We start from the raw sequence: 16911 nt of genomic DNA on the forward strand, positions 1-16911 counted from the left end.
CCGTTTTCCACCAAAGCGGAGACGAGACAAGAGGAGAAATGCGGCTAAACTAGCGGGCTATTTCCTCAAAGCGGAGCGGAGAGGAGACAAAACGAGAGGAGAGGCAGCTCCTCTCCTCTCTGTGATGGACGTAGCTGTCAGCTGTCAAACTATTGCAGTCTACGAATCGTATGAACGTATGAAGTTTTCGGGTGGATGTGATGTGAATAACGAAATCTTGGTTATTTAAACACATAACCTCTACTCTTCGTTCCTCTCCGTCTTGATGGAAACCGAGTCTTAAGGCTGATTTACACGTACTAAGTTGTAAATACCTAACTAAATTTTTACTAATTTTAAGTGACTTAAAAAGTCGATGTCCGTAAGTAATTAGGCTCTTGTTTACTATGTTTTATGTATGCTTTTCAAAAAGTGTCAAGTGAAAAGCCCCGCCCATCAACTCACCCGAAAAATAGATAATATTCTAATTAACCTGTTTAGTTGTTAACTAGATTTTAATTTGCAATTTGCTACTAAATTCTGGGTTTACATGCAATCAATCACTTAAAATTTAGTTACCTACTTAACAACTTTATACGTGTAAATCAGTCTCCAGTAGCCGCTGATCGCTCATTTATTGGCCCTCACCGAAGCATCGTACCTCTGAGATAATAAAATTTGAAAGGGCAAACTTCGCAGCTCGGGCATCGAATGAAAAGTGATTTGCCTAATCCACTCCTCAATTTTCCAACTCACTGGTCGCCTGGATTTAAAGTCACTATCTGGCTTCTAGTTGCAAGCGGTTTGTTTTACGTTTTTTATGAACGTTATTGGTTGCAAATTGGTGAGTCTTCCCGTTTTTGGTGTGATAATCCGACATGAACAAAAGTTTAGGAAGCGGATTTAGAGGTGACTTTGTGATATTGATTCTACTGGAGGCGTGTGTAGGACTTTTTAGGTATTCGTAGGTGGTAAAATGAGTTTTAATGAGACAATTTCAAGGTTTCCAAGTCGTAGTAAGGTACCTATGTAGTTATCTACCAGGTGTAATTGCTAAGAAAGACTTATACTTAAGGCAGTATTCTTGGTAAATAATTTTTAGCTTAGGTGACAAAAAAGTTTGGTAAGTAATTATTGTAGTCTAAAGTCTAAAAACTGTAATTTTGTAGCGGGCGTAAAGAAGCAAAACATGTGTCTTTAAAACGAGTTATCAATATAGATATACTAGCGGCCGCCCGCGACTTCGTTCGCGTGGATCCCGTTTTACCACCTTAGGGGTTGAATTTTGCAAAATCCCGTTTTAATGAGCAACTACGTTGTAAAAGGAACCCCCATGCAAAATTTGAGACTCGTAGCACTTGCAGTTTCTGAGATTTCATTATGAGTGAGTCAGTCAGTCAATCAGTGACTTTTCTCTTTTATAGATATAAGATTAGCTACCAATATATTAGTCCATGCTACGACGAATTATAAGTTACATTTTAAACAGATTTGAACAAACTTTGACCCAAAAAACAGCAATATCGCTTACTAATTCCATCCTCAAAACAACTATTACTCTCTCCCAAACAAATAGCATCTCGAACGGGGAGTGCCATTAAAAATCATGAACACAAACATCGGGTCATTTGTCTTGATGACAAATACGCGGGCAGCCCAATAAATACCGCTCCAGCATTGTTTCAGATACCAATCATTAATCATTTTTATGCCCGTAATTAATATAAAGATTGTAACGACAATGAGGGGTCGGATATTATCATTTCAGCGAACTTTCTTCTAATGTTCGCAGCCGGTTTCGTAACTTGAGTGATTCCGGGTATTCGTGGTATTATAGCCGGGGAAGGCATTAGGGATTGGTAGATCCATTTTGTAAGTTACTTGCTTATTATGTTTATGTCTACTATTATTATATGAGAACCAGTCTTTACGTTTGCCACTCAAGCAATTTTGATGTTGGGATTTTAGTTTAGAGATGATTAGGTCAACAATAGGCACTGTCTCACTCGTTTACTCGCCTACGTCTGATCAAGGCATAAGAAAAAATCAAAGAAGTTTCTTACACACAATATGGAGATTTGGTCTGCATCTCAACTGCTGAAAAGTAATCATCTGGCAAAAGGTGAAAACGAGTTTCACCCGGAATCCTCAATCATTGAAGGAACTGGCTATCTTATGTACCAACTGCCAAAATACAACTTTTTTTTTCAGATTTGATGTTATATTTATTTTGATCGTGAGATTCGTGGTAAAGATTTTTGCAACAGTACAAACACCTTGTGACCGAAGCCATTGATAAACCATAAAGAACCTGTCTACCAGTAATTAGGTTTTCAGAAAGCTATCAATAAAGCTACATCAATCATAAAAAGAGCTTTACTTATATTCTACAGAGATTATACATCGTAAAGTTTCAACAAAACTTTAGCTGTAGACTACAGTCGATACAATAGGAGTCGTCAAAAACTCGGAGCCCTAATTGTCCTAATAAAGCTTTCATCAGCCTCAACCTGGATTTAATTCGAATTGACTAAATAAATTATTCGGAACAGGCTTTGTACTTTTGCGGGTAACAAAGGAAATAGAATCAGCCTGGCTTTGCTGAATGATTGATTTGTTCATTTGAAAAGCTGTTGATGCCCAAATTAACTTTAAGGACGATGACCTTGAATGGACTTATTTTTGTTTTATTGAGGAAGGAAGGAATATACTAGCGGCCCGCCCTGGCTTTGCACGGTTGCAATGGAATTTCTCGGCTTTTCTCTTCTATAATATACATGTTTTATACCAATAAACCTTCCTCTTGAATCACTCTATCTAATACAAAATACCGCATCAAATTCCGTTGCGTAGTTTTAAATATCAAAGCATAAATAGGGACAGACAGCGGAAAGCGACTTTGTTTTATACTATGTAGTGAAGGTACCGCCCACTCATTGTTCTGTAGATTTTTTTACTTTATTAGGGTAAAAAAAACAATATTGAATACAATGTTGCTTAAGAAAAATATGTGGGTATTTACTCTCAATCTTGGAATCAGGTCTTACTCGTAAATTATTTTATGTAAAATATCTAGTAACGCTACTCGTTATTAGTTACAAATGCTTTAGATATTTTTATTAAGTAGTATCTGGTTTTAATAAGCCATTATTATTGTTGCGTGAATCATAAAACAAAATCAGTTACAAAATTGCTTTAATTTGTCTTGTTCCACAAAAGAAACTCGTTTGTACGAAAAACACTTGAAGTATCTGACACAAGTTGATACTAGGGCCTCGTTAACAAAACATGGGCGTGGCTACTAGCTATGTAGCACATGAAGCTCTATATTTTTGTTGCAAACTCAACTCTATTACGACTACATAAGAGTCCACAGTGTCAAGCTCAATGTGGTCGAGTCTGTACTTAAAGATGAAATATGGCTTGTCTAGAATTCGTTAGCAAAGAAAATATTAGTCCAACTGTACCTGTAACTATCAGTAGTCACGCACGTCGCTCGATTTTAACGGATATCTGTAAAACAGTTGATACTAATAGTGAAAAAAGTATAAAAATTTAAAAATGATTGGATGTATTTGTATCCTATTTTTTACTGACACGACAGTTGAGAACATGAAAATGTTACATTTAATTTTACAATGAAAGTTTTGAGAAGTCGAAAGCGTACTGCTGCTTCATGATTCAAGAAAACTAATATTATGCCACAATTGTAAAATTAAGAAATGTTTTGATTTCACCTAAATCGATTTGATTTTAATTTTGTTAATTATTTACCAATATCTTTAGGTTAAGTACCTACTCATTGAGTCTTTCTAACACAATGATCGGTCGAAATAAATAAATAATAATCATAAACAAAGACTAAAATATTATCGTTAACATTTTGTTCTCTAATGACTCCGTCCAGTAAACATTTTTAATAATTGCAATTTTATTGTTACCTCAATGAAAAATTTTACCTACTCGTTCTTCCTGCTATAAGTAAAAACAGCCAGCAAAACACGGTAATGATAAAACCCAAGAAGTTACGGCTTTTAAAATTTTAATTGAGCAAAAATATATTTTACCCAGTAAAAAGCGAATCTTTTTGTTTTAGTACTCATAAACAACGCGTAATAAGAGAGCAGATAGGCCTTTATACTGGCGAAGATAATGGAAATAATATTGAAGTATATTTCGTTTTATTTAAGGAAATAATTCATGTTTAACGACGGGCTTTAAAATTTAATAAAGGCTGCTTTAAATAAGTACAGTAGCAGTTAAATTATTTTAATTATTTTACTCTTTTGTGTTTTCACTGACATGCATTTTCACACTACGATGACAGCCAAATGTTTATTAAATTCATACTTTGTTTTATGGAATAACCAATTCATATTTAACTACGTTAGAACGATTAAAGTAAATATTAATTTAAATTAATATTGTAACACTCACATACACGTAGATGCTATAAGTATTTATTTTTAGATATAAATAAATAAAATTGAAAAACATAGAAAATAATGAAAATACTTAAAATGATGGACATCCATGTTTATCATCCTTAGTACTTACTAAATTGATTTTTGACGTATCATGTATGTGCATAATAATGTAATCAACTTTATATCCTCACCAAATACCTAAAAATGTATTTAATTCCATGGAAATCACGAACAGAATCAATCATTTCATTTTCCAACACAATAACAATAATCACCGCTTAAAATAACTTTCAACGATATTATTTTCGTTCTGTATTGTTAACCGTTGAATAGAAATTTCAAATTCGCATACACCTGAATAAACTCGTAATTAAGTATGCAGTTATTTATACTATCATTTCTTTTTCGTGGTGCAGACCAACAAAAACTGGACTTCATAAAGATTTGACTGTGGAACTCTTTAATCTTTCCCGACCAAATCTGGGGCTTGATAAAATACATTTTACGGCTACCTACCGGTATGCAATTGTTGCGGGCGTTTTTACAGCGGTAGAAACATAAATTTTGACCCTATAGGTCGGGGTTACGCTGGTGGAGAGCTAGCGGATACGATAGCGGTAGAGATGTTAGGCAACTATTGCCTGACTATGGCAATGGTATGAATCGCACTTTGACACATCTATCTTCTTTATACAAGCTTTATTTTTCTCCTCTTGTATACTTATCATTCATAGCCATAATCTTCTGAATTTACTTAAGCATTGCTCTAACTACATAAATATTTTAAACTAATTTTTTGAAACATTCGATTGATTCCCTAATTTTCGTTTGTTTGTTTCAGCTAAATGAAGTTCATCTCTAGAAAACGAGCTCCTCTATGGATTCCAGAGGTCCTGCATTGCACGCGACCTTCACCGAATCATCTGTCCACCGAGTGGGATCGTTTTCCAGTCAATTCTTCAATTTTCACTGGTAAAAAATATTACTTAGCAAAAAAGTAGGTAAACAAAATAGATTACAGAAAGTATTAGTATATATTTTGTTATTATAGTGAACCTTAGATGACATCGATTGATCGATTCAATCAGAATATTCTCCATTAATGTGACACGTAAGGTAAGGTTTTAAATTAGCATAATAATAAGTATATTTAAGAATATGGTAACTCTACCTGCATTACTGCACGCCCATGAAATTTTAAAAGCACTCTCCCGCACCTTCCATTGAAATTGTTCCACACACTCATTGTTCCGCTGAAATCTTTGCGGCTTCACAAGGTAAAGTCGCAAATTTTATTCTCGTTTAAACCCGAGCTTTGTCCTAAAACATGGTCCGAGTGTTAAATAATAAAAAGGCAGAGTAACATCTCCGGGTTAATTTAGCAGTCCCAAAATAAATCTCGCAGAATTTTCATTTGTTTCTTTTTTGTTTTGGTAAACCGGATAAAAACGTGGGTGTTTGACGGCCATTTGTAAGTATGGGAGGGTGCATCGTTGTGTAAATGTTTACTTGGAGCGTTTTGGGCCTGTTTCATTTTAAAATGTACCATTGCTGGTGGCATTTTTAACTTTATTTACCTCTAGCTTTCCGCCCGCGAATTTTGTCTATCACAGAAGAACTTTACCGCGCGCGTCCCTGTTTCAAAAACCGGGAAAAAAACTATCCTTTCTCGGGACTCAAACTATATCTATGCCAAATTTCATCAAAATCGGTTCAGTGGTTTAGGCGTGGCAGCAAGACAGACAGAGTTACTTTCGCATTTATAATATTAGTATAGAAGTATAGATATTAGTATAGATTACATTTTTGGTCATTCAAGTTATGTGGGTAAATAGATTGTAATTTTGTTGAGTAAGTATAAAACACACATAGAAAAAGTTATAACTTCATTTATTTCTAACTACTATCAATTTCGATTATTAAAACTTACATAAATAGAAAGATATAATATTAAAATGGAGCAACTTAGAAGTGGTGAGCGTTGTTCGTCCTGCGCGCGAACAAAAGGAGCAGCAATATTTTTCTTTCAACATCTGAATCACATTTCGTTTTGAATGTTTACTAAAATATATTAAGTAAAGTCGTATTTTTATCTCTACCATAACCCTAAATTTTTGAAATCCAGCAAGCTAAAATATTACGACGACAATATCACAGCTTGAGCGCACAGCGATATGGCATCGCCTAAAACTCTTCCAAGACGAAAAATCTAGCAGATGGTGCAAATATTAGACGGCTTATAAAATAAGCTCTGAAGCTGAAAGCGCATAGCCATTATCATCCACTAAACAGATAAGCTCACATCGGCACACTCATTTAACGCGTTGTCCCGGACTGTGGAAATAAAGGCTTATTTTCTCGCGGCATTTGTTCCCTTCCAGAAGATGTATTTCGGATGCGAGACTGTTTATCTCGGGAGTTAGCCGCCTGTGACACACGGTTTGGAAGGATAGCCAACAATTTAAGATTTAGCGTTAAGTTCAAAAACTATCATTTTGAGATTTGAATTTGAATTTTAAACTACTTATACTCTGTTTTCTGTCAACAATTAATCACGGAGGTTACAGTTACATGTGCTCATTCACAGTCAGTTATTAGTTACAGCGACCGCCTGCGACTTCGTACCGGTAGACCCCGTTTTACCGCCAGGGGTTGAATTTTGCAAAATCCCGTAGTGAGCACCTACGTTCTAAAAGGAATTTGAGACTCCTAGCACTTGTAGTTTCTGAGATTTCGTGATAAGTGAGTGAGTCAGTCAGTGACCTTTCGCTTTTATAGATATGATTGGTCTCTCATGAGATCACCCCTGAATCTAAGTTTAACCTAATCTAATTTTCTTGGATCATGAAATTTAGGGTCAATCCTGACTTCATTGACTAGTTGCGCAGCTAGAATTATGAAATGAATTTTTCATAGGGATATTTTGTTCTTCATTCTACACACCCGTCTGTCTCCTAAGTTACGTATTGTCGCCAAGAGTGTTAGTAATCTGTTTTTATTGTCGCACCGCTAATGGCACGTTTTTTGATGCGGTACCTTCGACTTAATAAGTTCCTATTTGAATGAGAATAATATTATTGTCGCTCTTAATCATGAAGAATGTTTGTAATTTGGTCTTATTTGAAAATATGCTCTTTGTGAGACAAGTTTCATTTCGGGACGTAATTTTATAAACGTCTTTGTTCTTTCATAACGTCCATGCGAAATTGTTTTGTGTACTGCAATAAAAGGTCTTATTCAAACATAATATAAAATGAAATTACTAAAATGTGAGCTAGATCCACTATTTGTTATACCTACTGTTTTTTATTTGCTTCATATTCATATTAGTCATATTAGTATTAGTAATATTATAAAGCTGAAGTTGTGGAACATGACGCTCAACCACCATAAGGAGTTAGAACATTTAATTTACACAATTTTGATTTGTCTATATATACTGGGCAGGGTAAAAAACTTCGTCACCGCGATGCAGGATTGTATGCGCGGTGGAGTTTGCCATAGTAAGATCGTAACAGCGCCATCTGTTGGTACGGTTTGTAGTGGCGCAATTTATTAATCACAGTTTGTTTATTTGGTTGAACGCGCTAATCTCAGGAACTACTAGACCAATTTGAAAAATTCTTTTTGTGTTGGATAGTCCGTTAATCCCTGAAGGCTTTAGGCTATATGTCATCACGCTAAGACCACTAGGAGCGGAGCACCAATGAAGAATGTTTCAAATCAGTGATTTTTTTCCTTTTGAGAGCTGACGCTGCGTAAACGGTTAAAGTTTCGCATAAATTATGTATGATAGGATTTTCCCCTTTAAAAGTTCTACAAAAAAGTCCGCTACAGCATATGTCTATCTTTTATGGTTGGCTCACTGTAACCTTTTTGTCTGGATGTCTGGATGTTTGTTCCTCTTTCACGCAAAAACTAATAAACGGATTTTGTTGAAACTTTACAGTATTATTATTTATAACCCAGGCTAATATATAGGCTACAATTTATGACGATATGTGACAAACTAAATTTCAATAAATAGTTAAGAGGTGAGAAATATCCTTAAAAACGCCATCTATCGACGTGCTTTTGACGGTCGTAAACATTCATGAGAGCGAAGCCGTGAAACGTATCATTAGTCCTAATTAGGAACTAAATATTACATTTATAGAACTGTTCATAATATTTAAAATTTAGTCATTATAGATATTTTATGTAATTGAATAATTCACTGTGTTTAAACGAGCAAATCAAAGTCTAAATTAGTGATCGCCATCTATCGACGTGCTTTTGACGGTCGTTAACATTCATGAGAGCGAAGCCGTGAAAAGTATCATTAAAATTTTATGTAATTGAATCATTCACTGTGTTTAAACGATCAAATAGTATTCAAACATTTAGATAATAACGTTAAAAACCATTTAAAAATCCTATGAGAACTTTTTCGACTTCTACACGGACGAAGTCGCGGGCAAAAGCTATTTGTAAAATCATCATCATCATCATCATCATCATCATTTCAGCCATAGGACGTCCACTGCTGAACATAGGCCTTTGTAAAATAATTAGACTAAATTATTAAAAGTGCCTACCCAAAGTCATTAGTCCACGCGGACGAAGTCGCGGGCACAGCTAGTATATCATATTAGTAATCGTATTAAACTACGTTAAAAGGTATTTGTCTTTAACCTTTGTCTCTAATACTTATGATGATTCCCTATTTTCTTGTAAAAATTTTTTTTGAAATATTTACACACCCAAGCAATCAGATAGGCAGCGTTTTATGGCTTAAATGCTGTATTGACTATACAGGGTGGAATTTTCTAATGCCATCTGGAGGGAAAGTACTCTTAATACTGTAGATAGAAAATACTGAAGAAAACATTCCTTTATTTTTGAAAAGAAAGAGAACTGTACCTCTAGTACGAAAAACTTTCGAGTTCGTTTCGTTGCGTATTCAAAGTGTCATCGAAAAATTTTGTATGAAAAATTAAACAGCGCCCCCTATATTATAGCCGCCCTAGGGGGCGCTGTTTAATTTTTCATACAAAATTTTTCGATGACACTTTGAATACGCAACGAAACGAACTCGAAAGTTTTTCCTACTAGAGGTACTGCATTCTTAGATTTTCGAAAATTTTTCGAAAATTCTCTACAATACCATACAATTTTCTGTAAATAATGAAGATAATTTAAGATTTCATGGTTTTCCTTTCATTTGATTTCTCAAGTTTGTTGGAGAGATTTAATCCTTATACTTAACCCTAAATGGATACAATAAAAATACAGGGTGTAATTTTTTACAGATTTTAGTTGGTTCGATTCCCGGGTATAGCAAGCAAATTTTTGGAAATCTTTGAATGCAGTTCTATTTCTTTTGAAAAATAAATCAATGTTTTTTTTGAGATTTTTTTTCTATCTACAATATTAAGAGTACTTTCCCTCTAGTTGGCATTACAAAATTCCACCCTGTATAACCTAATTAATTAATTATGTACTAACGAACAGTTGCTTGGGTCATTCTGAGAAACATTTGTTACTTATGACACAAGCTGTTCTACGTTAACTACTAATTTTTAATCATGAAACGGATGTTGAACGCAGTTAGCACTAACTAAACAGTTCTTCTATTTTATAATTTGAGTAGGGCCTTATTTTAGGTTCAAGAGTTTTGATACACATTTCACTATTGCTATGTGCATGTACCTATACGCACACACACACAAGTAAAGCTCACTCGCCTTCGTGATTTGCAAGAACTAAATACACTCAACATCAAATAAACCGCACCTTCCCCGACGCGAACTTTATAGATTTTCTTCTGACACAATCATGGTACCCCAACAATATTGGTGTTAAATTTTTAGCGTTTGGAGTCGCATCTCAAACTAATTTGAAAATTATAAATAACTTGAAAAAATCGAACTGCCTAAGGCGGGAATTGAACCCACGACCTTCCGCTTGCCGGGCGACTGCTCTTCCAACTGAGCTACTTAGACACTGGATGAACCCGTCGAAATTTTCAAGTTTAATACGCTGTTACAGCCAGCGTTTGTTTCATCAATGTTAAGTATACCTACCCTACATCTAACAGAAATATTGTTGCAAATATTTAACTGTCAGTTAAGATGAAACAGCTNGGAAGGTCGTGGGTTCAATTCCCGCCTTAGGCAGTTCGATTTTTTCAAGTTATTTATAATTTTCAAATATTGGTGTTATTTGAAAGCCCAATAAATATCCTTAAAGAAAAATACATTTCATTTCTAAATAAATGATTAACATATACCATAAATGTGACTTGAAAATAGACCTCACTTTGGGCTCACCTCTGGGATCAATTAGACCAATTTTTATGGTTATAAAACCAAATAAAGATCTCACGTGTCCTCTTTAACAGATGGATAGCGATTAATCCCAACTTAACAGTTTTATAGTCATAAAAAATGGCTATAGCGTAACTACCTATTTTTTGAAGAAGTGACTCTGGATCCTTGTAAAGACACATTTTTGGGGTAAAAACCTTCCTTTAATGAAATGAAGTTTAGAACTAGGCTTTCAAATGGTACCAATGTTGGTGGAAAGAGGGGATGCATACGTTTGATAAGTGCTTGTCGCGGGAGGTGCGATTTATTTGATGCCGAGTGTAGTTTATTGTACAGCTGAAATACATATTATATCTGAAATATGACATCCTGGGCAATAAACTATCTTTCTTTTAATATATCTGCCTTTGTGACGATATTAACTGTGTGGATCATTATTAACATTATCATCTCAACAAGTCACAAATAATCAAGATTAATCTAAAAATATTGTATCATTTCCTTGAGAATTTGGCCCAATTACGGGACTCTTATTCCCTTTTGTAAAACAAATGATTAGGCCATTATTTCCATGAAACCGGCCAATCAGTGATTGTATCGGAAATAAGGATGGAGGAAATGAACTGTTGGATTGTATAGCGAAGGTAGAATTGAAGGTATACTTTAGTAGCTGACATACAATCAGGTTTTATTGAATCGGCTTCATTTATCTTTGCAGTATTTTTTTTCTATTAAAACATCCGGGCATCGAACCCAGGAGTAAAGTATGGTATTGAGTAGGTAGGTACTGGCTCAATATAGATTATAGCCACGATAGCCGAACGGTGAAGGGGTCGGAGAGGCCGATCCGAGATCCGAGGAAAGTGAAGTACCGCCAAACAAATTTCTTTTCTGCTCAACCCAAAGGTAAACTGGTCGAGAATGCTTTAGTGCATTAAGTTCGCCTTATGTACAAATTTATTTTGGCATAAAAGTTTAAATAAATAAATAAATAAACGCGGGTTCGAATCCCACCGCCGCTCGACTATTGTGTTGAGCCCACTCATAACACAAGTTTATTTAGCTTAACAGGAGGGGCTAATGGGACTATTAGTAATTTGCGCAAATTAAATTGCTAACAATCTTTTAAAAAAATAGAGGTAAATAAAACAAAAAGTACCCGTCATAAAAACCATCGATATATTTACACTTCTCGATATTTACATATTTACATAAACGACTGTTAAGTTTACAATGGATTTATCCTATTTACATCACCGCTGAATCGACACAAGAACAATGTTTCAGTGAAATCAAATTACACTTATGCCTTGATCACACGTACCGAGCAAACGGGCGAGACAGTGCTCTCGGCCGAGTACTCGTTGTGTATGAACATTACGCCGAGCGCTCGAGTATGTGACTCGCTCACCCAACTGTCTCGACCGATTAAACATTTTACTGTCTCGCCCGTTTACTCGGTACGTGTGATCAAGCCTTTAGATATGTCAAATTTAAATACTATTAAACACTTTAAATGACAACATTATATAGAATAAAAATAATAGAACAAGCGAAAAGATTGGGTCCCATATATTTATTTATGATCAATAGTACAGTGATTAAAATGCTGAATTAATCTAGTAGCAACAAGGTTTTGGTGTCCTTTACGAACCTATTTTATTAGCAAAGGACATTTTTTTTCTATCATGGGCATTTGATTAGTACAGTGCAATGTATGTATTATGAAATACAATGTAACATTTATTCAGTATTCACATTATTGTGAAATGTAAAACTTCTGCAGTATCAGATTCTAAATTCTAATTATGTTCATCCAAAAAGAAACAGAAAAGCAACTGCAGCAGAATGGCTTTGATATAAAAGTACACAAGTTACATTACAACTTTCGTTACATTACAACTTGCTGTATAAGTCTAACTAAATGTTACATTACATTGCATGTAACGTTACATCCGTTTATTACGGATTTAGAGGTTTATTCTAGGTCTCTTCGTCTTAAAACTAAGTTATGTAACTGTAAACACTATAATCTGAGCGATTTAAATAAATATGCCACAGAAAGCTCTCAACATAGATTCAGTCTCACTGAATGAATACGTGGGTAATATTTTAATTTTTCAATAATTTCGAGTTCTGAAATAAAAATATTACCGGTTTAAAGTTGATGATCGTATTGGAAAATATAAAATGTATAATTCTTTCATTAATGGACCTGATAATAAGTATTAAATGAATTATCTGAACATAATAAAATTGCATACAATATTAATATTAAAATAATACTGATTGGCATATTTAAATATGGTAAAATATCGTTGATTTCTGAACATAAATAAATACAATACTTGCTCAAACAGACATACGTTCATTAATAAACATTTCTCATTAAACTTTAATAATTTCTTACTAAATGAGATTTCGTTTTAACTTAATTAAACGACCATTATTGCGAAGTTGAATGTAAACGTGCGGCTTTTTAACACTTTCTTGTGAAAATCCTGTCATGTCAATGACAAAAATCATATTTGTCACAAGTGCCACTTGTGGTCTAAACTGAATAAATATTTTTCATTTTGATTAATATTTCCAGTGACGCGTTTAATACATTTTTAACGATAAACTTTTTCATTAAAATAAAATTAGGTTTAGAATTTTATGATTTTTATTATAATTTATGTTACAAATTGACATTCTGTATCAATGCTTGCATCATATAATTTTTAAGATACAATATTAGAATTGAAATTATTATAATTCATAAAATCAAAATTAAATTTTTAGCACTTTTTAATGTGTTACACGTTTGAAAATACAGTAAAATGATTTTTTCTCTTCTTTTCGCATTAATTCAATAATAACACCTAAGCTTTTTCTTTTTCTATCTTAAACATAATAATAAGGTAGATTGCTTTGAGTATTTCATTAAAATAATAACATTAATATTATACAAACCAGGCTTTATTCCTAGCAATAATTGCGATACAGTATTTTATTAACTTCACAAACTCGTTTCAGCAGTAAAACAACTGTAAAATTCAACGGGTATACCAAATATATTACGCATAAATTGTATACTGAAACGTCTACATATCAGTCTGCAGTGTAAATTTTACTCTACTTACATTGACATTAGGTTCAAATTGCTATGTTGGTTCTTCGAGTTCACACAAAGTCTGTAATGGGTCGTTGACCTCACTAGTTTTGAGTGTAGTCGTTGATGTTGACAGAGCGACCAGGTCTTCGTCAACTGTCGTCAGCTGGGAGTATTCTGTCTTCGGGAACATAGTCCGATGTTTGCGTTTTCTGGTTGTTATCTGAGGATAAAAATATGTTAAGGAATAGGCTAGATGACAAAATTTCAATTTTTGTCCATCAGACAGATAATTAGAAAACATTAGGCTCGTATTTTTTATTTTCTTTCATAATTAAATAATAACAGTGCTACATCGAGTTGAAATGGTGCGTTGCGTCAGGTTAGATTTTTTCCTCAAAAGTGACGTCACGCGACATTTATTATTTCTCAATTATTATTAAATAATACTGTAATTATTAAATTATGAAAAAAAAACAGAAAATACGTGTCCAATATTTGTTAATTATCTGTCTGACGGACTAAATAGAATTTCGATTTCATTACCCAGTCATCATTCCACGTGACTCTAAAACATGATAATTTTAATAATGTCAAGGCCACCTCAATTCAACTAATAAGTTACTATTATTGAGCTTTGAGCCAATCATGTTGGCTACAATCCCATTCCTTGAATGCACATTCAAACTTGAGTGACGTTCCATACTACAGGCCTACGGCAACATCGTAGTAATGCTACGGCCTTACTACGCGGCTACGCGCTACGATATGTTCCGTAGCGTACTACGGTAGTATTTGTAACTAGCTGACCCGGCGAACTTCGTACCGCCTTAGCGTAGAGATTTTCTTAATATTTTTTTCCGTAAGAACCATCCTTGGACTTCCACAAACATTTAAAAAAAAGAATTATCGAAATCGGTTCAGCCGTTCACACGTGATGCCGTGACAACGCGAAACGGGTTTCATTTTTATATATATAGATTTGTAATACAAAAGCTTTTGTGGCTCATTCAGCTAAAATAGTTTTTCTTAGTTTCTCTATATGGAAGTTATCGTCTGAGTGTACTTATAACATAACTTGTAGTTTTATTTAGCAATATTATGCAAGTTCAGTCTTTTATTATGATGGAAAGAGCAAAAATAGTTAATGTTACAAAATAATTGCAATAACAAGCACTCGTTGCACTGTGTTTTTCGTACGTCAGTAACAAAGAGGTACAATTAGTACCTTTATTGATTCACTCTCAACAGGAGATTAATAGGCCCGTAAAACAAAACGACTATCAAAACTCGATTCAAAGTCAAGCATAGATTCAAATCAGTGATTTGATAAAGTTAAGTAAATAAATCACAGATTTTAATCTTTTGAGTGTAGATTAAAATTTGTACTTACCTATTCATTCATAATATTAGGTCATTCTTAAGGTCTAAGAGCCTTATTAAACTAATGTATGGATTGGGCTATAGTTATGTAAACTTTGCATGCATTGTCATTTCCTAATCACACTTTAGTGTTTGTTTTCCAATGTGACGTAGGGACTATTCGTCGGAATAAGTAAAGGTTCGACCAAACCAACGCGATCACGATCAGCCGGCGTGCAGCGATGGCGATCAGACTTAAATGCATTGATCGCCATCACTGCACGCTGGCTAATCGAGTGTGATTGCGTTGGTTTGGCTGAACCTTAAGAGAAAACATTCAAAAAAAGAATACCAGTAAAAAATAATTAAAACAAACAAAACACTACCTTCACAATAACGATAAGCGTGATGACCCCGAACGCGGTCGCCGCTACGCTCCACGCCAGCAAAGTACGGTCGGAGCTCGCCGCGCCCGCCGCGTCGTCAACGAATAAAGACGCGGTTACGTGCGAGCGAATGTTCTCCGCGATTCGCCGCTTCCCAGCTGACGAGCCGTTCAGACAGCCCCCTGGAAACGACACTTTTGTTTACGAAAGAAACGGAAACACTATTATGTGGTGGAATTCTTAAAAGGAGCAAAGCTTTGCTTTTTAAAACACCGCTTTGGAATTAGACGCGGAAAAAATGTTTTGAAAGTAAAAAGGGTTATCTGGATACCTTCCGTGATGAAAACGTTTTAATGATCTTTTGAATAATGTAATGAAGTGATAGCGCTTTAAAAAGCCTATTCGCAGAAAATACATGACTTTTGTGATGAACAATTAATCTCTCATTTTAAATTTATAGCATATAGCTATCATTAGTTTAAAAGTAAGACACAACACAAAAAATAAAATATTCTTACCAATGTCTTTGTCGCAATGACAACAGTCTGTAGTCTGATTCGTACTCAAATAAAATGAGAGCATACTTTCTGTACAACACGGCAAACATTTGTGGTTTACCCTGAAAATTGAAAGCTCAGTTATGTACACACAAACTATTGTACTCCTAATGGCATCTCTCATTCTTTGTGTCATTTTAATAATTGATCGCTCTATCAACATCAAACGGAATTTGAAATTGAGATGCTGTTATGGAACTCGTATGTTTTCTTACCTATCTAAACGAAGAGGATGGGCACAAGTGACGCAGCTGGTCGGTCCAGGCCCCGAGCAAGATCTGCACGAATCATGACACGGCTCACAGGTTCTCGACCTGGGCTCGTAGTATTGAGAACTAAGGCACTCCACGCATAGGCCACCTTCCAAGGAAAAGTGAGGCGGGCATGACGTACAACGCTGCGGCCCAGCACCACGGCAGTCTTGGCAGTAGTGGTGGCATCTTCTACAACTCTCCTGCCATGGAAAGAAGTTCTGAGGACACTCTGGCCTGCACTCCCCAGCTGCGAGTCTCCAATCAGGAGGACAGGACGCGCACTGATCTCTTCTCGGACCTGTACAAGTCTCACATGATAGGTAACACTTTGAACACGTCCCTTCATCAGGGTAGTAACCAGGAGCACACGTCACTCGGCACGTCCCAGATTGCAACCTTAAGGCACCAGCACAAGACGTGCAATTCAACCTCGAAACGCACGCCGCACATGTATGTGGACAGCGCGTACAACGCCCTGCCGTTTGGTAAAACCCCTGACCGCATTCTGCGACACACCTAGAAACAAACATCCTATGTATATTTT

At 35.1% G+C, this 16911-nt stretch overlaps 1 protein-coding gene across 1 annotated transcript in view; it reads right to left on the reverse strand.

The window, feature by feature from the left end:
- Window positions 1-13846: 13846 nt before the first annotated feature.
- The window catches only part of LOC114356341 (furin-like protease 2), a 43966-nt gene continuing 40901 nt past the window's right edge, over window positions 13847-16911 (reverse strand). Inside the window, exons 9-12 of the mRNA XM_028309449.1 lie at window positions 16329-16883; window positions 16075-16175; window positions 15557-15738; window positions 13847-14031 (exon numbers count right to left, since the gene is read on the reverse strand). Of these exons, the coding sequence (XP_028165250.1) occupies window positions 13861-14031; window positions 15557-15738; window positions 16075-16175; window positions 16329-16883 (1009 nt within the window). The 3' untranslated portion in view covers window positions 13847-13860. The remainder of the gene's footprint in view (window positions 14032-15556; window positions 15739-16074; window positions 16176-16328; window positions 16884-16911) is intronic.

The sequence above is a fragment of the Ostrinia furnacalis genome, unplaced genomic scaffold (genome assembly GCF_004193835.3).
Source record: "Ostrinia furnacalis isolate ACB-3 unplaced genomic scaffold, ASM419383v2 OfSCF2791, whole genome shotgun sequence".
Classification (NCBI taxonomy): Eukaryota; Metazoa; Arthropoda; class Insecta; order Lepidoptera; family Crambidae; genus Ostrinia; species Ostrinia furnacalis.